General features: G+C 37.5%; 1 protein-coding gene across 1 annotated transcript in view; it reads right to left on the reverse strand.

Annotated features, from left to right (window-relative positions):
* Positions 1-26,327, reverse strand: part of GUCY2F (guanylate cyclase 2F, retinal) — a 109,070-nt gene that overhangs the window by 42,931 nt on the left and 39,812 nt on the right. The window contains exons 7-8 of the mRNA XM_003822021.5: positions 25,405-25,536; positions 14,375-14,464 (exon numbers count right to left, since the gene is read on the reverse strand). Of these exons, the coding sequence (XP_003822069.3) occupies positions 14,375-14,464; positions 25,405-25,536 (222 nt within the window). The remainder of the gene's footprint in view (positions 1-14,374; positions 14,465-25,404; positions 25,537-26,327) is intronic.

Genomic DNA, 26,327 nt, shown 5'->3' on the forward strand with positions numbered 1-26,327 from the left:
TGTCTTTAAATACTCAGTAGACAAAGAAACCTATAAAATATGAATCAAATATTCTAAAAACCATTTGAAGACAGTGGAGAGTGACTGAAAGCAGAAATGGAGGTAGAACTATATTTGAAAGACAACTAAAATGAGTAAAATTTGGGTTTACCTCCAAGAACAAAAAAATAGTTCTTTAGAGCAACACCACAGAATCCAGAGTTTCTAAAATGTATTATTGATAATATTCAGTAATGAACCAAAAAGCCTTAGATGTACAAAGAAATAGAAAAAAATGTGACCCATACTCCAGGAAAAAAAAGATCAATAGAAATTCATCCCAAAATGACACAAATCTTGCAATTAGCAGAAAAGGCCTTTAACACAGATTTTATAAATATATTTGAAGATTTAAAGGAAAATATATGCAAAATGAATATATGGGTATAGAACATGGCAGAGAAAAAGAAACTATAAATATGAACCAATTGGAAAGTATATAGCTGGAAAATGTAATAACTGAAGTAAAAAAATTTGCTAGGTGGGCTTAGGAAATGACATAAGAGTAATGAACTTGAGGAGAGATCAATAAAAAATACCCAGTCTGAAAAACAGAGGGAAAAAGGATAAGTGGGACAATATCAAACAGACTAACACATAGGTAACTTGAGTTCTAGAAGGATATAAAGAAAATGCAGCAAAACAATTTTTTTAGAAATAGTGGTCAAAACCTTTGTGAATTTAGTAAAAGACATCAACTTAAAATTCTAAGGAGCTCATTGAACTTCAAACAGAATAAACACAAAGAAAATGCCCTACATATATCATATTCAAACTCCTACAATCCAAAGATGAACTTAAAGATCTCAGAAGTTCAGTGACCCACCAAGGAGATTAAATACAAAGAAAGCAATACCTAGACATTTAACAGTCAAAACCCTGAAATATGAAAATAAACTTTTGAAGGTAGTCAGAGAAAAACAGTACACACTACATACAAAGACATGAATAATGGCTGACTTCTCATCAGAAACAAAGAAATGCAAAAAAAAAAAAACCAATGAAACGAAATCTTTAATATGCCAAAAGAAAATAAACACAGATAACTCATAATTCTGTACCAAGCAAAAATATCATTCAAAATCGAAGACATTATCAAATAGACGAAAACTGAGAAAATTCGTCATCAGCAGGCCTGCAATACAAGTAATGCCTAAGGGGAGGATCTTCAGGTTGAAGAGAAAAGATGCTAAATGGTAACTTGGCTGTATTAGGAGATAATTAAAGTTATCAGAAATAGTAAATATGTTGATAAATATAACAGAATATATTTTTATTTCATTCTCTTAATTTGTATGAAATGCATATGAATGTTTAAAACAAATTTTAACACTATATTATATGGTTCACAATAAATGTAGGTATACATATGATAACAATAGGGCAAAGAATAGTAGGCTAGTAAATGGGACACTGCTGTTACAAATTTCCTATGTTTTAGGTAAAGAAGTGGAATATTAATTCTAAGAAGATTATGATAAATTCAAGATGCATTTAAGCAATTCCTAGGACAGTCACTAAAAAGTGCAAAAATGTATTGCTAAAATGCCAATATAGGAAACAAAACGGAATATATGAAAAACACTTTTATCCCAAAGGAAAGCAAGAAAAGGGAAACAAAGGAACAAACAGAGACATAGATGAGTCAAATAGAGAACATATAGCAAAATAGATGACGAGAAATCTAACTGTATCAATAAGTGCCTTAAATGTAAGTAGCCTAAACATTTCAATTAGAAGACAGATTGCAGAATGGGGAGATAAAAAGCAAGACACAAATGCCTGCTCCCTAAATAAGATGAACATTAATCCAAAGACACAAATGCATTGAAAGAAAAAGTACAGAAAAAGTAAATCATGCAAAAAACTAATTAGCTAAATTGGCTATGTTATTATTGGACAAAATAGAAATCAAGAAAAAAAGTATTATCAGACATAAAGAGGGACATTTCATAATGATAAAATAAGACATAATAATAAAATGTATATGTGCAAAGATGTGCTGGATCATAAGAAGAATATTTTGCATATTTCTTACCATCTCTGTGTTCAGTGACATCACATGGGTAGCCCTAGATTAGTTACAATGGAGGTACTCACAGCACAGAAATCAGAAAATGCTCCAAATTAGGGATCTTTTTCAGAAAGCCTGTTGTTAAACATTTACTAGCACACCAGTATGTACGTACTTAATAATAGAACTTCAATGCACCTGAAGAAAACACTCACAGAATTAGAAAATAGGAAAATTTTACGGTAATTGATAAAACATATTGACAAAAATGCAGTAAGGATATAGAAGATCTGAATCACACTATCAACCATCTTGACCTAATTGATATTGATAGGACTCTATACCAAACAACTGTACAATATGCATTAATTTCAAATGTATGTGGAATGTTCACTAACACAGACCACATGCTTGGCTATGGCCAAAGTTTTTGATAAATTTCAAGATTAAATTTGCAGATAATATTCTTTGACCGCAACAGAATTAAATGAGAAATCTATTAATTATGATATCTAGAAGGGCCACAAATATCTGGTAATTAAGCATATATTTCAAAATAATACATGGGTCAAAAAAGAATAATGAAATCATAATTACTTCAAGCTGAAAGGTCAATGAAAATATAACATAAAATTTTGCAGGATGCAGCTACAGCAGAGCTTAAATGTAAATATGTCGCTTAAATTAAAAAGAAAGAATGTTCAAAAAATAAGAATGAATAAACCAAAAATAAGCAGAAAGAAGGAAATAATAACAATAAGAGCAGATAAAAATAGAAAATAGCCAAAATGTGGAGAAAATTAACAAAATCAAAACATTGTTCTTTAAAACAAAGTAATAAATTTAATAAATCTCTAAGAAGACTGATCAAGACAAAAAGAAAAAGAAAAAATTATTAATATCTAGAATGAAAGATATGGTATCACTACAGATCATACGGATATCAGTAAGATGATAAAGGAATTTTTAAACAACTTTATGCTAATAAAGTCAATAACGAATTTGACATTTCTTGAAAAACACAACTGATTAAACTTGGCACAATATGAAATAATAATCCTAAGAGCCCTATATTTAGCAAAGAAATTGAATTTGTTTTCAAAAACATCCCCACAAAGAAAATCCAAGGACCAAATGATTTTATTGATGAAATTTATTAAAAATTTTAATAAATAATACCAGTCTTACAGAAACTCTCAGAAAAAGGCAAAGACTTCCAAACTTGTTTTATGAAGCCAAACATAACCCTGACAAACATTAAAAGTATAGACTAATTCTTCTTAAAAACATAGATGCAAAATTCTTTTAAAAGATTAGCAAATATCGTCTAGCAATATATTAAAATGATAATATATTGTGACCAAGTGGAATTCATCCCGGGGATATTAGGATGTGCTTAATATTTCTTTTAAAAACTATGTAATTCACCATGTTAACAGAATAAAAGAGCAAAACCACTGAATAATTGCAATAGGTAGCAATATAAATATAAAACCTCTTTATGATTAAAAGAATCATAGAAACTCAGAAATGTGAAAAACTTTCAGGTAACATCAAACCTAAAAATAAAACATTGATTCCTTTTCCTCTAAGGCCAGGAACAAGGCAAAGATGTCTGCTCTTACCATTTCTACTCAACATGTATAATAGTATCAAAACTTTGATAAGAAAAAGTAAAGAAAACTTAAATAAATGGTGACATATACCACATTAATGGACTGAAAGACTCAGTATTATTAAGATGTCCATTTTACCTAAATGTCTCTATAAATTCATTGCAATCCCCATCAAAAATTACAGAAAACCTTGTGGAAGTAATAGACAGGCTGATTTCAAAATTTATTTTAAATTTAAAGAATTTACAATGTCCAAAACAATCTTGAAAAAAAAAGTTAGAGGCTTACACCACTTGACTTTAGGAGGTACTCTATAGTTATGATAACCAACGGAGTGTGATATTGGCATTATGGTTACACTAATGAGTGAAGGAAACAGAACAGAGACTCCAAAAATATATGCACACATATATGGTCAGTTAATTTTTCACCAAGTTACAACATTAATTCAATGGAAAGCTTTTTAAAATCAATTGTTACTGGAACCCTGGGTATCTATATGCAAAAAATGAACCTTGATCATTGTCTCAGTCTCTACACAAAAAGTAATTCAAAATGGATCATAGGCCTAAACCCAGAATCTTGGACTAGACAAGGATTTCTTAGGCCACCAAAAAAAAAAAAAAAGAAGAAGAAGAAAAAGAAAGAGAGAGGGGGAGGGATGGAGGGAGGGGGAAAGAGAGAGAGAAAAAGAGAAAGAAGAAGAAAGAAAAGAAAAGAGAAAGAGAAAGAAAGAAAGAGAAAGAAAGAAAGAAAAAGAAAGAGAGAGAGAGAGAAAGACAAAGAGAAAGAAAGTAGGAGGGACAAAGGGGGAGGAAAAAGGGAGAAGGAGAGGGAAAGGGAGGGGAGTTGGAGGGGAAAATAAAATGATAAATTGGACAATTGGACTTCCTTGAAACTAAAAATGTTGCTCAACAGAAGACATCATAGACACGCCACAGATTGAGAAAAATAATTACAAAATAAATAGTTCAGCAAAGTCTATTCAGGATATATAAAGAATGTCTGTAATTTAAAAACAAAAATACAAAAAGTCCCAATGTTTAAGAATGGGCAAAAACTTGAACAGGCTCTTCACACAAGAAGATATACAAGTGAATTGTAAACACATTAAAAGGGTGCTCAAAAACTTTAGTCATCAAGAAAATGCAAATTAAAGTATAAGATACCATTTCACACACACTAGAAAGGCAAATATCAAAAAGACAAATGTTAAGAATTTAGAGCAACTGGAATATTTCCGATGGAAATGTAAAATGTCAAAACTGATTTGGAGAAGAATTTGGATGTTTCACATAAAGTTACACATACAACTACTCTATGACCCAGTTTTATTCTTATGTATCTACTCAAGAGAAGTGAAAATATATGTTCACAAAAGACATATATAAAAATCTTTATAGTTTTCTATGAAAAGATGGCCAACACCACCAATTAATAGAGAAATGAAAATCAAAACCTCTAGGAGATATCACCTTAACCCCATTATGATGGCTACAGAAAATAAGTGTTGGCAAACATGTGGAGAAATTGGAACACTTGTGCACTGTTGGTGGGATTGTAAAATGGTGCAACTGCTATGGAAAACAGTATGAAACTTTATAAAAATATTAAAAATAGAGCCATCTTATTAGCCAGCAATCTTACTTCCAGATATATGTACAAAAGAAGTGATAGCACAGTCTCAAAGTGGTATTTCTACACCCATGTTCCTAGCAGCACTATTCACGTTAGCCAAGAGGTGGATGTAACCCAAACATTTAACAATGAACAAATGGATAACATACAATGGACTATTACTCAGCCTTAAAAAGGAAGGAAATCCTGTCACATGCTACAACATGAATGAACCTTGAGGACATTATGCCAAGTGAAATAAGACAGTCACAAAAACACAAATACTATATGATTACACTTACATGAGATATCTAAAGTAGTCAAATTCATAGGAACAGAAAGAGTGGTAGTTACCAGGGGCTGTTGGAAATAGAAAAGGGGAGATTTTCAAGATCAGATTTGCAAGATGAAAAAGCTTAAGATTTGCAAGATGAAAAAGTTCTGGAGATATGTTTCACAACAATGTGAATATGCTAACACTACTGAACTGTATACTTAAAAATGGTTAAGATGGTAAATTTTATGTTATGTGATTTTTTTTACCATAATGAAAAATGTTTATAGTTGCCTTATTCATAAAATTGTCAAAAAAAACTCTTCTAAAAAATTAGAATCAAGCCAAATGTTCAACAGGAGAATGATAAATTGTGATATAGTCATAAAACAAAATACAACTAGGCAATTTAAAAAGTGACCTACAGGTATATGCAAAATCATATGTTAATCTTAAAAAGCATTGTGCTGACAGAAAGAAGACAGGCACAAGACACTGTATCATTCCATTTACATAAAATCAAAGAACAGAAAAAAATACTAATTTATTTTAATAGATATCAGAATAGTGATTGCCTATGGGATAGGAGAAATTACTGAAAAGGAGGACAAATGAACTTTCCGGTGTAATGAACATATTAGTAACTTTTTTGGAGAATGGTTACATAGATACATGCAATTGTCAAAATTCATTGAACAGAACATCTAGCATGTGTACATTTTATTTTATGTTGATTATACCTGAATAGAAAACATATTTTATAAACACAATGAAACATTATGCTAAGTTAAATGAGTGAGTCACAAAATGACAAATACTGTATGATTCTACTTATATAGGATATACGAAGTAGTGAAAATTCATAGAAAAAGAAAATAGAATGGTGTTTACCAGGAACTTCAAGAAGAAGGAAATGGAGAGTTGTTTAATGGGTACAGAGATTCAGTTTTTCAAGGTGAAAAAGTTCCAGAGATATGTGGTACAACAATGTGAATATACTTAACACTACTTAACTGTACACTTTAAGGTGGTAAATTTTATGTCTTTTTAGCAGAATTAAAAATAAAAAACACTATGAGATAACCTCATCAAGTCACTAGAATGACTAAAATTAAATTAACTGACAACATCAAATATTGGCAATGATGTAGACCAAAGGGAATTCTCATAACTTGTGTGCAGGAAAGTAAAATGAGAAAATATTTCACAGTGTGTTATAGAGTTAAGTGTATACTATTCTTTAACCGAGAAATTCCCTCCCTGGTATTTCTAGGAGAAATTCTCAAGAGAAATTCAAATATGTGTCCATAAAAAGACTGGTTCAAGAATATCCATTGCACTTATATTGACAATAGCCAAAATTGCAATCAACCCAAATGTCCATCAGCAGGAAAATGGATAATTAAATTGTGCTATATTTATGCAATGGAATACTATTTAGCAATAAAAAGGAACAAGCTACTTATACATGGATGAATATCACAGTCTTTCTGTTGTCTGTTTCCACTTATATGATGTTTTAGAAGGAGCAAAATTAATGCAAGTTAAACAAACAAACAGAAAAACAGAACTGTGGTTGCCTCTGGTTTTCGGTGAACACAAATTTACTAAGGGACACAAGTGAAATTTTGGAGAGAAGGGAATGTTTTATATCAGGGTCAGCAATCTTTTTCTATAAAACTACAGATAATAAATAACTTGGACTTTGCAGATAATACATGGTTCTGTTGTTGTTTTCTTTTGTCATAACCCTTTTTAAAATGTAGAAAATATTCTTTGCTTCCAGTCTGTAAAAACAGGCTATGGGCCATAGTTTGCTAATCCCTATTTTATATCATGATAGAAGTCTAGATTGTAGGGGTCCTTTTATCAAAATTATAGAGAAATGATATGGGCATTTCAACGTGTGTAACTGTACCTAAAAATACAGAATTGAAAATTAATAATAACCACCACCAAATTAGGGATGTGAGAAATGGGTGAAGGTATAGATGAAAAAATACAGGATAGTGATGATTGTTGAAGGTGAGTTTTGGACACATAAATGTTATACTATTTTGTTTATTTTGCATATGTTTCTTCTTTTCCTTTTTTTTTTTTTGGTTTGGTAGCGATGGGGTCTCTTTATGTTGCCCAGGCTGGTCTCCAACTCCTGGGCTCAAGCTATCATCCTGCCTCAGTCTCCCAAAGTGCTGGGATTACAAAAAGTGGTTTTTATTAAAAAAAGAAAAATTTCTGGGTGGTAGCTGAAGCAGTGCTTAGAGGAGATTTTCTAGCTGTAGGTGACTAAATTAGAAAATAAGAAAGGTTAAAGTCAACCATCAAAGCTTCCCACTCAGAAAACTAGTAAAAGAGCAACAAATTAAATACAAAGTAAGTAGAAGGAAGGAAAAATAAGAATATAAATCAATGGGACACAAAGCAGGCATACAATAGAGAACAATCAACAAAGTTCAAAGTTGATATTTGGAAAAGATGAATAGAATTAATAATCCTCTAGCAATGCTGATTAAGAAAAAAACATAAATTATCAGTATCAGGAATGAAACAGAGAACATCATTACAGATCCTAAGGATATCTAAAAGACAGCTTGAGCATATCATATACAACTTTGTGCCAATAAGTTTGATAACATATATGAAATGAACAACTTCCTTTAAAGCCATAACTTACCAAAACTGGCACAAGAAGAAACAGAAAGTTTGAATAGTCCAGTATCTATTAAAGAAATTGAATCTATTATTTGAAATCACCACACAAAGGAAAGAACAATAGGAATCTATTAAAGAGATTTAAGCAGAGAAGTGATAAAATCAGACTCAATTTTGAAAAGAGTAGTTTGCAATGTGAAGAATGGATTTGAGAGTGGATGTGATTAAAATACTTAAAAGACAATTGCAAGGTGCCAGGGGTTAGGGGGAGAGAGGTGTGAACAGGTGGAGCACAGAGGATTTTTAGGGGACTGAAACTATTCTGTATGTTGCTATAATGGTGAATACATGCCATTATACATTTGCCAATGCTCGCAAGATATATAACACCAAGAGTTTACCCCAATGTAAACTATGGACTTTGGGTGAAAATGATGTGTCAGTGTAAGTTCATGATTATAATCAGTGAGCCACCCTGTTAATAGTGGGAGAGGCTGTGCATAGGTGGGGACAGGAGATACATGGGAACTCTCTGTGCTTTCTGCTCAATTTCCTGTGAACCCAAAATAGTTCCAAAAAATTAAGTCTAGATGTTGGCGTGGATGTAGTGAACAGGGAACACTTTTTTTTTTTTTTTGAGATGGAGTTTCACTCTTGTCACCCAGGCTGGAGTTCAATGGCATGATTTTGGCTCACTGCAACCTCTATCACCCGGGTTCAAGCAATTCTCCTGCCTCAGCCTCCAGAGTAGCTGGGATTACAGATGCCCACCACCACACTCAGCTACTTTTTGTATTTTTAGTACAGACAGGGTTTCACCACGTTGGCCAGGCTGGTCTCGAACTCCTGACCTCAGGTGATCCACCTGCCTCGGGCTCCCAAAGTGCTGGGATTACAGGCATGAGCCACCATGCCCAGCTGAACAGGGACCACTTCTACACTGCTAGTGGGAATGTAAACTAGTACAACTACTACGGAAAACAGTGTGGAGATTTCTTAAAGAACTAAGAGTAGAACTACCATTTGATTCAGTTTTCAATCCCACTACTGGATATCTACCCAGAGGAAAAGAAGTCATTATGTGAAAAAGATACTTGTACACGCATGTTTATAGCAGCACAATTTGCAATTGCAAAAATATGGAACCAGCCCAAATGCCCATCAATCAACGAGTGGATAAAGAAATTGTTGTGTGTGTGTGTGTGTGTGTGTGTGTGTGTGTATAGATATGATATATATGTATATATATATTATATATGTGTGTATATATATATCACATCATATATACATATATTTATATATATGATGGAATACCACTCAGCCATGAAAAAGAATGAATTAATGGCATTTGCAGCAACCTGGATGGAACTAGAGACTATTATTCTAAGTGAAGTAGCTTAGGAATGGGAAACTCAGCATCGTATGTTCTCACTCATAAGTGGGAGCTAAGTTATGAGGATGCAAAGGCATAAGAATGATACAAAGGACTTTGGGGACTCGGGGGAAAGGGTGGGAGGGGGGCGAGAGATAAACGACTACAAATTGGGTTCAGTGTATACTGCTTAGGTGATGGGTGCACAAAAATCTCACAAATTGCCACTAAAGAACTTATTCATGTAACCAAATACCACCTGTTCCCCCCAAAAAACTATGGAAATAAATTTTTTTAAGAAATTAAGTCTATGAAAAGAAAAAAAGACAATCTTAGTAGCTCTAGTGGGAGATGATGGTGCTTGGACCAGGATACTAATAGTAAAAATCGAGAAAGAGAAGGACATTGGAGCTTCAAGGAAAATGGAGAAGCTTTGATGTATGGGTGGTAGGAAGTGAATTAACCAATGAAGTATAATGGAATTATGAGGTAGTAGTAAGGGACATTTGAATATAAGAAACCATGAATTTATAGTGGAAACAATATACTTTGCTGCATAACTTTCTGCTACAATATTTGGCTGTTCAAGTGCAAGCACAAAGAAAGTTAAGAGTTGGGATCATACAGAACTAGAGTTTTGCAAGTGTGTCTGACCAAAAAGACAGAAATATTAATAAGAACATGTTCAAATGATAGATTATAGACTCTGAATTGGACAATAAAGTAAATAAAACAAGGGCTTGTGAGTTTGGAGAAAGCAGAGGTCAGTAGACTGGAAGACCTGATATAGTCAAATATAGGCACAGTTGGGATAAAAGGAGGTTGTAATCAGAGAGTGTGATGAATTCATAATTTGGGAGGTGAAGCATTTTCTTTTTTCTATTTTTTGAGACGGAGTCTTGCTCTGTCGCCCAGGCTGGAGTGCAGTGGCATGATCTCGGCTCACTGCAAGCTCCGCCTCCCGGGTTCACGCCATTCTCCTGTCTCAGCCTCCTGAGTAACTGGGACTACAGGCACCGGCCACCACGCCTGGCTATTTTTTTTTGTATTTTTAGTAGAGACAGGGTTTCACCGTGTTAGCCAGGATGGTGTCGATCTCCTGACCTTGTGATCCCCCCGCCTCGGCCTCCCAAAGTGCTGGGATTACAGGCGTGAGCCACCGCACCCGGCCAGGTGAAGCATTTTCAGTAGCAGTTATAGAAGATGGAAAAGCAGAAGGTATTAATATAATGGTAGCAGTGTTTGGCCAAAGTAGAATGGAAGAGAAGATTATTAGGATGATATGGCAAAGAATGAAATAGTCAAGATATATAGTTGTCCACAGTCCATGTCCAATTGATGTCACCAGCATAACAGCAGGTCTTGGAGTAGAGAGGAGGACCATGATCCATATCCCAAAATATTCAATAAATTAAGGGTAGCGAATATGGAGAGTAGATGGAAGTAACAGGAGGTGTAGAAGATGCTAAAACAGAGAATGGCATTAGCCTCAAAAGCTTGTGAATGTGTTTAACAAAGGCAAAAGAATCATTGTTTGGGAAGCGTCATCAGTAAGCAGGGGATACAATTTCACCACATGGTCATGATCTTGAGGTACTGAGGCATAATAACAGCCCCACTGGAGAAGAAATGGCTACAGGGAAGATAATATTCTCAATAGAGGCTCTAGAATGGCCCCAAATATTTTTTCACAAAGTAAACACTTCGTTTCACAGCAACTGCAGTTTCCTTCTGTTCACATTTCTTAAAGAAAGAGACACTCTCTAAGAACTGAGAATTTCCTTTAAAGAACTCCAGGATACTTTCCATTTGCCTTTATAGGAGTACAGGGAATATGCCAATCAGTTCCACATTATGGGGAAGAACATGAGACTAAGAGATACAGCCTAATTTTCCTGCACGCAATTTTGCAGAAGTTGTGATCTTAAAAGATGTTGAAAATTATCAGCTCTGTGGCCTTCTGACTCCAGCTGTTTGTTTTTCATGGACATCCATCCCATTGTGCACTGCTCCTTTCTATATCTGGCTCACAAAGGTCTGCTTTCCATCTGGATCCTGGTACCCAGCCCTAACGTTTTAAGGTCATGAATACACATAAGTAGTCAAGGCAGTGCTGGACTCACAGTGACAGTATGATCAGATCCACCTCCAGCTTCAAAAAAGCATTCAACTAAAAAGCATTAAAGCACGTCTACATGGTAAATTCTAGAAAATCCTGGCTTTCTCTCTAAGTTTGAGTTACACTCTATACCTGACATGGCCACACAAGTCAGTGAAGGAAACACATAAACAGATGTCATGAGGATAATGGGAAGGCAGTTTTTTCACTGTCAGAGAAGGAAATTACAAATATGGAAAAGTTAAAAAAGAAACGGAATTAACACTGTGGCACTGGATTAGAATTAGAGAGTTTAGTATGAATTTATGGTTGTAGATAGGCAGATTGATTGATATGAATATTATAGACACTAATTGAATAAAATAAAAACCCATATGTGCACACTGATATAAATAATTGAATGAATAAATAAATGAGGAAGAAGAGAAGATTCTTTCTTATAATAAAATGTCAACCAGTAAATGCAGAAACAATGATGGAATACGACATTTATCAATGGATGTCAAAATTATTGGGTAAAACTTTGATGAAGAACAGGATATTTACATAGATTAAAGTATCTCCCCCAATGTTATGTATTAATTACAATGAGATAAATACAGTTACTCTCCAGTGGAGGAACTTGGCAGACACCACCTAAATTAAGTAATCAGGTTAACATCACCAATAATGGGATGATTAACATCATCCTGATAAAGTGCCTCCTGATAAAGTGCACTGAAAAAGACACATAACTTCTGTAGTATTCCGGCTGAAGATGCATAGTCTAAATCGATCTTGAGGAACACAGGCAAACTAAAATTGAGGGACAGTCCATGAAATAATTGATCTGAATTCATCAATAATATCAAAATGAAAAACAAAGAAAATCTGAGAAACCGTTACAGATTAAAAGCAACTAAAAAGATATGACAGCAAACTGAATGTGTGAGACTGGATTGGAAACTGACCTGTGGGAATATTAGCTGTATTGTATAAGACCATTAGTAAAATTAGAATATGGGAAGTAGTTTAGATAATAATATTGTAGCAATGTTAAATTTTCTGATTTTGATCATTATACTGTAGTGTTTTTAGGAAGTACACACTGAAGTATTTAGAGGTAAAAGGGCATAGGGTCTACAACTTACTCTCAAATGGCTCAGAAAAATAATGTGCATAAATATATAAATAGATAATAAAAAGCAACTAGGCAAAATGTAAACAATTGCTGAATCTTTGAATTATTATTGAAGCTTTTTGTAGGTTTGAAATTATGTCAAAATTAAAAGCTACCCCAAAAAAGATGTCATGGACACACTCTACCTTGGGTCAATACTTCTAGTGTATCAGCTGTCTCAGGTTTGGCCTGTTTTGGCACCATAATTTGGATTACGAAACCAGTGTAGAATTGTCTATTTTAGTTCTGACCTTGATCCCCCTTCTGGACTCATGTCTCATTATCTTGCCTTCATCTCCAAGCATTACAATCACATGTAAGAAAAATACCAAATTGGCTGGGCGCGGTGACTCACGCCTGTAATCCCAGCACTTTGGGAGGCTGAGGCGGGCAGATCACCTGAGATCAGGAGTTCGAGACCAGCCTGACCAACATGGTGAAACCCTGTCTCTACTAAAAATACAAAATATTAGCCAGGCATGGTGGTGGGCACCTGTAATCCCATCCACTCAGGAGTCTGAGGCAGGAGAATCGCCTTGAACCCAGGAGGCGGAGGTTGCAGTGAGCTGAGATCGCACCATTGTACTCCAGCCTGGGCAACAAGAGCGAAATTCCAGCTCAAAAAAAAAAAAAAAAGAAAGAAAGAAAGAAAAATACCAAATCATAACATCTCTTCCTAACCTATAGGGCATGTCCTATCTTCCACAGGCCACATGTCTTCCATTTCCTTTGTTTTCTCACTTGTTCAGTGCTCTGGAAGTAGCAGTTGCCTCATTCAGATTTGTTGGAATGATTTGAAATTGCTCACTTCATAAATGTAGAGCAATCTATGATTGCCTTTTAAAATCGCACTTTCAAGAACCTGAAGGGACCCAAGATAGGATTCACAAGTCTTGTATGGACTCAGTCTAAGGAGGAGCCAAGATTTTAAAATGGCTTAGGAAGGATCATCAGTATCCCTGCCTTATCTACAGGCTGCTTTCTTAAGCAAGCCATCCAAGGACTCCTTGAACATAATTAGTGGGATTAGGGAAATAACCACTTTTCAAATAGAAATTACCAGGTGACTGGAAAATGAAGATTTGGAATGATGATGGGATATTTACTTGATAATAATCATAATAGCTACCACTTGATAAAGAAGCTATGTGCCAGGAAATGCGCAAGATGCTTTACGTGTATTGTCTCTTAAAATCCTCATCCAACCTAAAGGGTAGACATTAATATAACCCTTTTGTAAATAAGGAAACTAAGACTTAGGGAGTTTAGATGACTTGCCCAAGTTATTACAGCTCTTACATGGTAGAGCCGAGATTTGAGTGCTTCATGTCTCTTTGACTCCAGAGCACATACCTTTGCCATTGCATGATATGATCATACCAACCCATTAGCAACCCTGCAGTTTCCCTGCACTGATTTGTTAAGGGATCTTCCTAAACAGCTCTGATGTTAGTTACTTTGGAGAACAGATTTATTTTAGTGGGAATTTACATAAACGAAGGTTTCTCATACCATTTCGAACACATCACTTGCTCTTGATGTGATGGACTTAAGGTCTCCAAAATCTCCAGGGGAGAACTTTTTCAGCCACACCCAATCACCCTAGAAAGAAAAGGAGGAGAACGAATAGTGATGAAACTTAGTTGCCAGCAGTTTTAGAAAAATGTCCCTTCCACATAAAGGGTTTATACCTATACCAGCAATCCAAATAGACATTTTCCTTCTCTCCCACCCTCCACCTCACAGACATTCTGCATTCTGAGCTGAAATGAGGTCATGCACAGAAGTTAAACTTAAAAATTACAGTTACCCAAGACAGGGAAACAATTGCAAGTATGTAGACTCCAGAAACGGAATGATACCACTCTTTGCAAAGCCTTTCTTAACTAACTGCAGGAAGTGCTAGGTCATTTCACTTTTTCATAGCTAAGTGATGTAGCACCAGGTTCCCTGCGATTAATGGTGATAGTTAGTGGTTGCAATTCCCACTGCCTTGAGGCGTCTGTGGAGGGAAATGTAGGGTGGGAGATGTAGTGCAGCAAATGTTTCCTGCATTTACCTTGATCCATTTTTCTCTCGTGGGACAGGCCATTCGTGTGTGTGTATGGAGGGGGGGCTGTCTTATGCTTTAGTCACAATCCAATTGGCTTAAATCTAGATTAAATATTTTTTATTTGAATGCTCAATGTACTACCATAGTAATGTGAGTAATCTAGAGTCTTCCAAAAGTCTATTTCTGACTTATTAAGTAAAAAACTGCTATTTTAAGGCTTCTGTCAAGTTAAAAACAACAACTATTTTATTGTTTTCACTTCAACACCAGCGCCTGATAGATAACCTTTTTCTATGTGCATAGCCTCAAGGATTCATCAGTCATAAAGCCCTATTTAGTTTCCGTCCAACCCAAATTGTTTTAAAAAAATATATCAATATAGATTCTTTTTTCTCCATAATAGTAATAATGCCTTACATTTGCACAATGCTCTCTACTTTTCAAAGTGCTTTCACATCCATTACCTATAGCCTGGAGATTCCATTTCGGGCTGCACCAACTTGTCATCAAGTAGAGATAATAAAGCAGAGGGCACTGTGCAGTCAAATTCCAAAAATAAGAGTGTAACCGGGCCGGGCGCGGTGGCTCACGCCTGTAATCCTAGCACTTTGGGAGGCTGAGGCGGGCGGATCGCGAGGTCAGGAGATCGAGACCATCCTGGCTAACATGGTGAAACCTCGTCTCTACTAAAAATACAAAAAATCAGCCGGGCGTGGTGGCGGGCGCCTGTAGTCTCAGCTACTCAGGAGGCTGAGGCCGGAGAATGGCGTGAACCCGGGAGGCGGAGCTTGCAGTGAGCGGAGATGGCGCCACTGCACTCCAGCCTGAGCGACAGAGCTAGACTGTCTGGAAAAAAAAAAAAAAAAAAAAAAAAGAGTGTAACCACTCTCTTATTAAGGAATATATCCGGCTATGGCACTGCATCTGGAAACCTGCCAGAGGCAAAGGCTAATGGAAGCTGCAGGCTTCCGAGTTACCTGCCAGCACTTTGTATTAGCATTTACTAGCCAAGGAGCTCAAAGTCCTTTAACTAAGAAATGGCCCTCAGAGACCTTCAGCAGCTGGGAAAAAAAAAAAAAAAAACTGCACTGGCCAGGCTCAGTGCCCAGAGAGTTCAGAAGGGTAGTACCGGATCAGTGCCTGCCTGCAGCAGAATGGTCAAAGCATTTGATCCAGTAAATCTCCAAGTGTGGTCCCTGGACCAGCTGCATCAGCATCACCTGGAAACCGGTTAGAAAGGCCAATTCTCAAGCCCCACCCAACACTTAACGAAATCAGAAATCGTAGTAGGGTGAGGTCCAGCAAACTGTGTTTTAACAAGCCCTCCACGTGACGCTAATACAGGTGAAAATTTGTGACCCACCATCCCAGCCTTTGCCTTTTCCTCGTATTTATGGAACTCTCCTCACTCATACTCTCTTCATTTACCTCTTACTACGTTTCCTTCATCAAAATCTGCTATCAGTCAGGGATCGAAAAGTCATTCACAGAAGTCAGGAGGGCCTGACACAAGCTTGAAGTTTTACCCTTCAGAGAACTTTGCCCTTTAGCGGGATCAAAGGCTACATATTAAGCTGAAAGAATAAAACTCTAACCGAAAATTTATGGAATCAGCCTATGTGTGGGAAAGACTGGTGAACAAAAAACCCTTCCCGGCACCTTTGCAGCTATGTTACTGAGCCCATGGTCACTGCTAGCCACTATGGCATCTTTGTGCTAGTTAGAAAGGGTATTTTCTCTCAAATTTAAAAAATCTTAACTTTGTGAGTATATCATCATACAGCCTGTGGCAGCCCTGTGATGTTAGGCAGCACACCCTGGCTGTATACATACAAGTACCATACTCTCATTTATGGATACATCCCCCAGACACCAGGGAGCACATTCCACTAGCAGCATGGATGCTCTGCACATCACCAAATTCTATCTGCCCAGTGAGGCCTCCTTGTCACCTTTGGAGTCAGGCTTTAGGAGAGGGGGTGAGAAGTCGAAATTGGTCCTCTGAGAATATTAGGCAGGAGAGAAAAGCAACCTCAAGAAACTTCTGGAACATAGTCAAGATAGTACATACCCAGCTACACATGAGTTTACCAGTGATGGTGTATGTGCATAGCTGGGAGTGCCAGTATAGATGTAGATGTGAGAAGGCTCTTCTACCACCTCATTCCAGAACTAGGCTGGGAAGCCAGAATCTCTGTGCCCACTTTGGTACCACTCACGCATAAATTGGCATATGTTACAATGTGAATATTACCCTCTTAGATGTAGTTCCCTTTTGCAGTACACAACCTGAACATCAGTACTCGCAGTCCTGACTCTGCCTCAAACCTGGTACCTGATACCTTCTTCCTAGAGCCAGCCCTATTGCAAACATGGGCTAGCCTTCTGTCTGGTTTATTAAGTGCCACGAGCAGCTAAGCAGAGCTTTTTCATGCCAAATCAACAACTGTGAGAGCTGGAAAGGGTCATAGGTATCCATAACACAATCCCTTCATATTTTGATAAAGAAACTGAAAACTTAAGAGATTAAGTGACTGTCCCAAGGTCGGAAAACTAGGTAGTAACAGAGCCGCAAATTGACCCAAGGTCTTCCATCTCCTACTTTGTTGCTCTTTCCTCTCGTTGGGCTTTCTTTGGTTTGGGAGATTTGTGTGTGTTTGTTTTAAGATTTAAATAATTCTCACAAACTTTGTAAGCAAATTTTTATTGAGTCTGTGTGCGTTCTACTTCATGAATAATGAGGAAAAGGGAAGAAATGGGCAAGTTTTATCTTCACCACACATGCACTATTTGTTTTGTTTTTTTCTTTAAAGAGAGAATGATAAAATACTTCACTCATCACTCACTTTTTAATTAAGAGCAAGAAACATCAAACTCTATTCACTAAACTTTTTAGAAGTAATTCAAAGTCCATCAGTTTTGAACTAAAGCCACGGTGTATTAATAAGGGGAAAGAGCACTAGATCCTAGACCTGGCCCTGCTTCAAACTCAAGGGTGGCCTTAGAACAGCCACTCAATCTGCCTGAGCCTCAGTTTCCTCACTGATAAAGCTAGACTTACTAGATGATTCTTTAGGACTTACTAGGTGATTTCTGGACTTACTAGATGATTTTTTAGCTCTGACGATCTGCGATTCTGTGATAAGAAAGAAAAGATGGTTGACGGAAGGGAGGGGGCAGGGAGAGAGCTACAAGGGATATAGAATGTGAGAAGACAGAAAAAATGATCTGAGAAAGAGAGATGAATGGAGAGAGAGAAAGATGAGACAGAGGAAAACACAGGGAGAAGCAAAGAGGAAAAAGTAGTCAGAAAAAAGAAGAGGGAAGATGAATTCAGTGGGTTCTCTCTGAATGTGTCAGGGTTACACTGCTGCCCACCACACCCCATCTCACCCAGACTGTAACTATTAGAGCAGATCCTGACATGTCCCCACTGCATCTGCCATTCACAGCTCTTTCTGCCTGGCAGTCAGCTCATCTGGCTTTCCTTTCACATTTCAAAGGCTATCTGTGAAATAAGGGCTGATTTTCACACAGAATTCCAAAGGTTATGCATCTGTGTGTACAATAAAAGTGTGAATTTGTGTGAGTGTAGTACAACGTGATGGCATGTCCTAAACCTGTCTTTTGCTATATCTGCTACTCCGGGCACCTTATCTGGAAATTCCAGGTCTTCCAATGACAATTCTTATGAAAATTTAATTTATTTTCTCCCATTTTGTAGGTTGCCTGTTCACTCTGATGGTAGTTTCTTTTGCTGTGCAGAAGCTCTTTAGTTTAATTAGATCCCATTTGTCAATTTTGGCTTTTGTTGCCATTGCTTTTGGTGTTTTAGACATGAAGTCCTTGCCCATGCCTATGTCCTGAATGGTAATGCCTAGGTTTTCTTCTAGGGTTTTTATGGTTTTAGGTCTGACATTTAAGTCTTTAATCCATCTTAAATTAATTTTTGTATAAGGTGTAAGGAAGGGATCCAGTTTCAGCTTTCTACATATGGCTAGACAGTTTTCCCAGCACCATTTATTAAATAGGGAATCCTTTCCCCATTGCTTGTTTTTCTCAGGTTTGTCAAAGATCAGATAGCTGTAGATATGTGGCGTTATTTCTGAGGGCTCTGTTCTGTTCCATTGATCTATATCTCTGTTTTGGTACCAGTACCATGCTGTTTTGGTTACTGTAGCCTTGTAGGATAGTTTGAAGTCAGGTAGCGTGATGCCTCCAGCTTTGTTCTTTTGGCTTAGGATTGACTTGGCAATGCGGGCTCTTTTTTGGTTCCATATGAGCTTTAAAGTAGTTTTTTCCAATTCTGTGAAGAAAGTCATCGGTAGCCTGATGGGGATGGCATTGAATCTATAAACTACCTTGGGCAGTATGGCCATTTTCACGATATTGATTCTTCCTATCCATGAGCATGGAATGTTCTTCCATTTGTTTGTATCCTCTTTTATTTCCTTGAGCAGTGGTTTGTAGTTCTCCTTGAAGAGGTCCTTCACATCCCTTGTAAGTTGGATTTCTAGGTATTTTATTCTCTTTGAAGCAATTGTGAATGGGAGTTCACTCATGATTTGGCTCTCTGTTTGTCTGTTATTGGTGTATAAGAATGCTTGTGATTTTTGTACATTGATTTTGTATCCTGAGACTTTGCTGAAGTTGCTTATCAGCTTAAGGAGATTTTGGTCTGAGACAATGGGGTTTTCTAGATATACAATCATGTCATCTGCAAACAGGGACAATTTGACTTCCTCTTTTACCAATCGAATACCCTTTATTTCCTTCTCCTGCCTGATTGCCCTGGCCAGAACTTCCAACACTATGTTGAATAGGAGTGGTGAGAGAGGGCATCCCTGTCTTGTGCCAGTTTTCAAAGGGAATGCTTCCAGTTTTTGCCCATTCAGTATGATATTGGCTGTGGGTTTGTCATAGATAGCTCTTATGATTTTGAGATACGTCCCATCAATACCTAATTTATGGAGAGTTTTTAGCCTGAAGGGTTGTTGAATTTTGTCAAAGGCCTTTTCTGCATCTATTGAGATAATCATGTGGTTTTTGTCTTTGGTTCTGTTTATATGCTGGATTACATTTATTGATTTGCGTATATTGAACCAGCCTTGCATCCCAGGGATGAAACCCACTTGATCATGGTGGATAAGCTTTTTGATGTGCTGCTGGATTCGGTTTGCCAGCATCTGACAAAGGGCTAATATCCAGAATCTACAATGAACTCAAACAAATTTACAAGAAAAAAAACAAACAACCCCATCAAAAAGTGGGCAAAGGATATGAACAGACACTTCTCAAAGGAAGACATTTATGCAGCCAAAAGACACATGAAAAAATGCTCATCATCACTAGCCATCAGAGAAATGCAAATCAAAGCCACAATGAGATATCATCTCACACCAGTTAGAATGGCAATCATTAAAAAGTCAGGAAACAACAGGTGCTGGAGAGGATGTGGAGAAATAGGAACACTTTTACACTGTTGGTGGGACTGTAAACTAGTTCAACCATTGTAGAAGTCAGTGTGGTGATTCCTCAGGGATCTAGAACTAGAAATACCATTTCACCCAGCCATCCCATTACTGGGTATATACCCAAAGGACTATAAATCATGCTGCTATAAAGACACATGTACACGTATGTTTATTGCGGCACTATTCACAATAGCAAAGACTTGGAACGAACCCAAATGTCCAACAATGATAGATTGGATTAAGAAAATGTGGCACATACACACCATGGAATACTATGCAGCCATAAAAAAGGATGAGTTAATGTCCTTTGTAGGGACATGGATGAAATTGGAAATCATCGTTCTCAGTAAACTATCGCAAGGACAAAAAACCAAACACCGCATGTTCTCACTCATAGATGGCAATTTAACAATGAGAACACATGGACACAGGAAGGGGAACATCACACTCTGGGGACTGTTGTGGGGTGGGGGGAGGGGGGAGGGATAGCATTAGGAGATATACCTAATGCTAAATGACGAGTTAATGGGTGCAGCACACCAGCATGGCACATGTATACATATGTAACTAACCTGCACATTGTGCACATGTACCCTAAAACTTAAAGTATAATAATAATAAAAAAAGAAAAAAGAAGAAAAAAAAGAAAATAAACAATAATGAAATAACAGCAAAAAAAAAAAGAAAATTTGATTTATTTTAAACAGAAACTAGACAATGGGTCTTCTTTAAAACATTCCTAATAGAGTACTGTTTCAGAAGACACACTACTTCTTTGTTTCATCTGTTAATTAGATTGGCTTATGTTCCCTCTTTGAGTCCTCTTTAACCTCTTTAGTCAGTCCTCTTTAGTCAGGCCAGTTTTCTAGCCTCAGCTGCCTTCCTTCACACCCTGCCATCAGCCTAATATTGACTTCACCGTGTAGGTATTATTCTCATAACACCCTCCTTTTGTAAAAACAAAGTCCCCATTTGGCCTACACGATTTGGCCTACACCATTTAGAAATACTCATGATCTGACTGACCAATAGTCATTCTGGGAACTAACTTAGCTCTCTGCCTCCTTCCAAAATGTGAAAAGATCTGACAGACTCTTAAAGGCCAGTTACATACAGATGTTTATTTTTTCCCCTTCTCAATTCTACACTATAACCTTCCAGCCCCACCAAGTAAAACATACCACAATTTAACACATAAATTATTCCACAGAATCAGAGAATGATAGCATATTCAGCCAGAAAAGGCCTTAGAGGTCTGTTAGACCAGCAATTCTCAACCCAGGCTGCACATATCAGAGAACTTTAAAAAAATACCAATACCTGGCCCCACCTCATGCCAACTGAATCAGAATTGCTGAGGGTGGGGCCTGGGAGCAGGTATTTCTTAAATTTCCCCAAGGAGATTCCAGTAAGCAACCAAGATTGAGAACTTAGTTCAACCCTTCATTTTACAGATAAAAACCAAGGTTATGGAGATTTACTTCAGAATCCCAGCTAAAGCCATCAGCTCATTCCATTTGACATTCAAAAGCCATCTGATTACCCTATCTTAGGTCTTTGAGAGAGTAGAGCTGACAATTCCCCAATACCTCAAGTTTACATTTGAAGCAGTTCTCCTCTTTGATTGAATTAAGTCCAAGGCAAGATCCAGAGGTTTCCTGCCACTAATTTAAGTCAAAGCCCTCACATAGACTGAACAAACATACACCATGCCAATGTTGGTGTTGAAGGCCTATAGTCCATTTGTGCTGCTATAACAGAATTCCTATGACTGGGTAATTTATAAAGAGAGGAATATATTTCTCACAGTTCTGGAGGCTGGGATGTCCAAGATCAAGGTACCAGCAGGTATGGTGGTCTGGTGAGGTCTGTTGTCTGCTTTCAAGATGATGCCTTGTTGCTGCATCCTCTCCCAAGAGGAGGAACACTATGTCTTCACATGGCAGAATACAGAATAGCAAGCTAGCTGAAGGCTGCATTAAGCCTCTTTTATAAGAGCCTTAATATCATTCACAAAGGAGAAGCCCTTGTGGCCTAATTACCTCTTAATGTCCTCACATCTTAATATCATCACATCAATCTGTGAAATCAAACAAATCATGTGCTTCCGAAATACAATGGTGGGATATGCACAAGATAAACATTTCTATTCCAAAAATGAGAAGTAGGCAAGAAGAAAGAGGTAACAGGTCCAAAGTAAGTCCAAAATCCAACAAAACAAACAACATTAAGTCTTAAGTCTTGAGAGTAATCTTTGACTCCATGTTCCAATTCCCAGACACACTGGGGTGGGTATTGGGCCCCCAAGGCCCCAGTGGATTCCACCTTCATGGCTTAGCTGGGTGCAACCCATGCCACAGCTCTCACAGGTTGGAGCCAGTATGACTGCAGCTCTCCCAGACTGGCATTGCATTCTGGTGGCTTTACAGGTCTGGGGTGTCAAGGGTGGCCATGTCCCAAAGCCCCACTAAGCATTGTACTAGTGGAGGATCTTTGTGGTGGCCCTGACTCCACAGTTCTGCTGAGTATTGCCCTAGTGAGGACTCTTTGCGGTGGCGCAGACCCCAAAATTCCACTGGGTATTGTTCTAATGGGGACTCTCTGCAGTGGCCCTGCCCCTGTGGCAAGTCTGTGCCTGGGTCCTGAAGCTGTACAAGACATCCTTTGAAATCTAGATGGATGTATCCATGCCTCCATACCTCTTGCACTCTGAGAGCCTGCAAAGTTGGCACCACGTGGATACTACCGAGATTTATGGCTTGCATCTTCCAGAGCAGTAGGCCAAGCCACACCTTGGACCAGCTGAGTCACAACTGGGAAGGCCAAAGAGCCCTGCACTGAAATATGGGAAGCAGAGACTTGAGTCAGCCCCAGGCAGCAAGCCCTGGGATCTCACAGGTGCCCTGGACCGCATCAGTGTCCTGGGCCTCTACTTTGAAACCAGTTTGACCCTCAAGGCCCCGGCACTCTGGGCCTGTAATGGACATGACAGCTTTGAAGATCCCTAAAATGTCTTTGGGGTCATTCTCCCATTCTCCCGTCATCTTGATGAATAGCATCTGGCTTCCTTCTATCCATACCAATCTCCTTATCAAACTTTTTTTTTGTCACACTCTTGGTTTTCTCTCCTAAGCATACTTTTTCATTCTTCACATGGCAAGGCTGAGAATTTTACAACTCTGTATGTTCCGATTCCCTTGGTTTTTTTTTAAATACATTCTGTCTTTAAGTCATTTCTCACTTTTTGCATCTTACTATAAGCAGTTAAGCTATTCAGCACCCTGAATGCTTTGCTGCCTAGAGATTTCTTCCACCAAAAATCCTCATTCATTGCTCACGAATTCTACATTCCACAGGGTCCGAGAACATGGACATAATTCAGCCAAGTTCTTTGCCAATTTATAAAAAGAATGGCTTCTTTTCCAACTTCGTTCCTCATTTCCATCTAAGACTTCCTCAAAATGGTCTTTAACGTACATATTTTTACCAATGTGGTCATTCTGTTCACGACCACTTAAGTAATCTCTAAGAAGAATCAGGCTTTCCATACAGTTCATCTCTTCTTCCAAATCCTCACCAGAATTTCCCTTAGCACTCCACTCACAGCAATCAAGACTTTTTCCAGCATTCCCTTCAAAAGTGTTCCAGCCTCTCCCCATTACCCAGTTCCAAAGCCACTTCCACAGTTTTAGGTATTTTTTTGTAACAACCCACTGCTCTGGTACCAATTTCTGTCTTAGTCTGTTAGTATTGGGTAATTTATAAAGATCAGAAAATTATTTTTTACAGTTCTGAAGGATGGGATGTCCAAGATCAAGGTGCCAACAGGTTTGGTTGTCTAGTGAGGGCTGCTCTCTGCTACCAAGATGGTGCCTTGTTGCTGCACCCTCCAGAAGGGAGGAATGCTGTGTCCTCCCAGAGCAGAAGGTAGAAGGGCAAATTAGCCAAACACTGCATGAATCCTCTTCTATAAGGGTTTTAATTCCATTGATGAGAGAGGAGCCTTCATGGCCTAATCACCTTCTAAAGGCCCCATCTCTTTATACCATCACATTGGCCATTAAGTTTCAACACCTGAATTTTGAGAGGGACACATTCAAACCATAGTAAGATCCCTGTCAATTATTTATCTAATGGAGAAGAGTATTCACTTGAAAAATTCAATGTGGTTGACAATCTAAAAACTCATTCTGTCCTGTTTTGGACTTTCTTTGTAGTTACTGTTGAAGTTGAGAGTGTTTGCTGCTCTTGGGAGTATCTTCAAACAAAACAAGGAAACCACACTGAGAAGGCCTCACTTAGAAGGAACAGAAAGGCAGTCTAGTTTCCCTTTTACCCCCTGCTTAACTCATTCCTGCTGAGAAGAAACAGTTCATCTCTCTGATGCAAGATTTGTTCTGGTTGCCAAATTCTAGTATCTTAGATCAGGTGGTACAGGGTGGCCTCTTAAAGCTTGAAAGACAGAAACCTCAGTGGAATAAAAAGGATTTCTATTTTCAGCAGCAGAAAGTAACCTGTTACTCCAAGAGGCAGAACAGGTGAAGAAAAATAAATAACTGAATAAATTTTAAAGTCTCAGTATCAGAGGATAGCAAGTACAGGAAGAACAACTAGAATTTGAAGAGAAGGGTACCCCAAACTCTGCCATGCACACGCATGTCTCTAGACATCTCATTACAAACAATAGACTCAGGGAGTCATTTCTTCTATTGTTATCTATATATCTTCTGGAGTGACAGACACATTTAAATGTTTGGGTCTCAAGAACTTTTTTCTACATGCATAGTAAATACATGGAGTTGAAAGATCAGTGAAGTTATAAATAAGTAGATTTGTTGCTGAGGAAAATAATTGCCAAGAATGTCAACCAAACGAGTCCATAAGCAAACACAGACACCAAACTGGAAAGACTTGCCAAAAGCCCCAGTATTTTTACCCAAAGACTAATTACTAAATCATTGCCTCATTTTAAAATCCAAGAAAGCAGTAGATTAGACAGCTGTTGAATATCTTACCTCATAAATCGCTATGTTGGAGTTTTCATAGGTAGCTGGAGTTAGACTCCCTGAAGAAAAGGAGAGTCTTGGGGACCTCCCACTTTGGACCTCTGAGGTAATCTGGAAGCTTACACTGGCACGACTTCCTCTCTGTGAAAGGATTAGGAAAGAAAAGTTATGACCAAAATACTCATGATTTGGCACAGAGCTTATCTGAATTTTCTTTTTTATTCCTAAGAAAATAACCATATGAGTTGAACCCTCTAAACATGAGATTGATTCATTTTCCCTATCCTTCTGAACTTTTTTTTTTCAGTTCAGTGTTGGTACCTTGTTTAACCACCATGTAGCACCAAAAAATTATAAAAGTGCTTCCACCTCCTAGAGAGGATTAAAATACAGATGGGGGCAAGAAAGAATGCCAGTCATAATTTAATCTGGGACCCTCACTTTATAGACAAAAAAGTAAGACCAAAAAAAAAAAAGATGAAATAAGTTTCCTAATATCATATAGCTAGTTAATTATTTAGTTACAAGATTATTGTTTGTAAAAATCTGACATTTAAAAAAAATCTATAGCAGACCTAGGACAGCATCCCACCTTGCTGACTCTCAGGAGTGGCTCTTTTTGTGATACTATGCTGAATGGCATACTTCTTTGTGCAGATAAGATTAATGGCAGAGGGTATCCCAGAAAGCAATAATAGTAGAGAGTGAGCAGATCACATGCCTATATATAATTTATGAGTCTGATGCTTAAATAGGTCACATTCTCTATTTCTTGATTTTTGAACTTGCACACATAAGTCTGGTAGGAAAGGGCTCGGAACTGCACAGTTGAATGACAAGAGGAAGAGTTACCTGCAATCTGTGTTAACCTTTAAAATTGAACCTCTGTATCTTCAATTGAACCAGTAGACTTATTTCACATGAAGACATAT

Source organism: Pan paniscus, chromosome X, assembly GCF_029289425.2.
Source record: "Pan paniscus chromosome X, NHGRI_mPanPan1-v2.0_pri, whole genome shotgun sequence".
NCBI classification, from domain to species: Eukaryota; Metazoa; Chordata; class Mammalia; order Primates; family Hominidae; genus Pan; species Pan paniscus.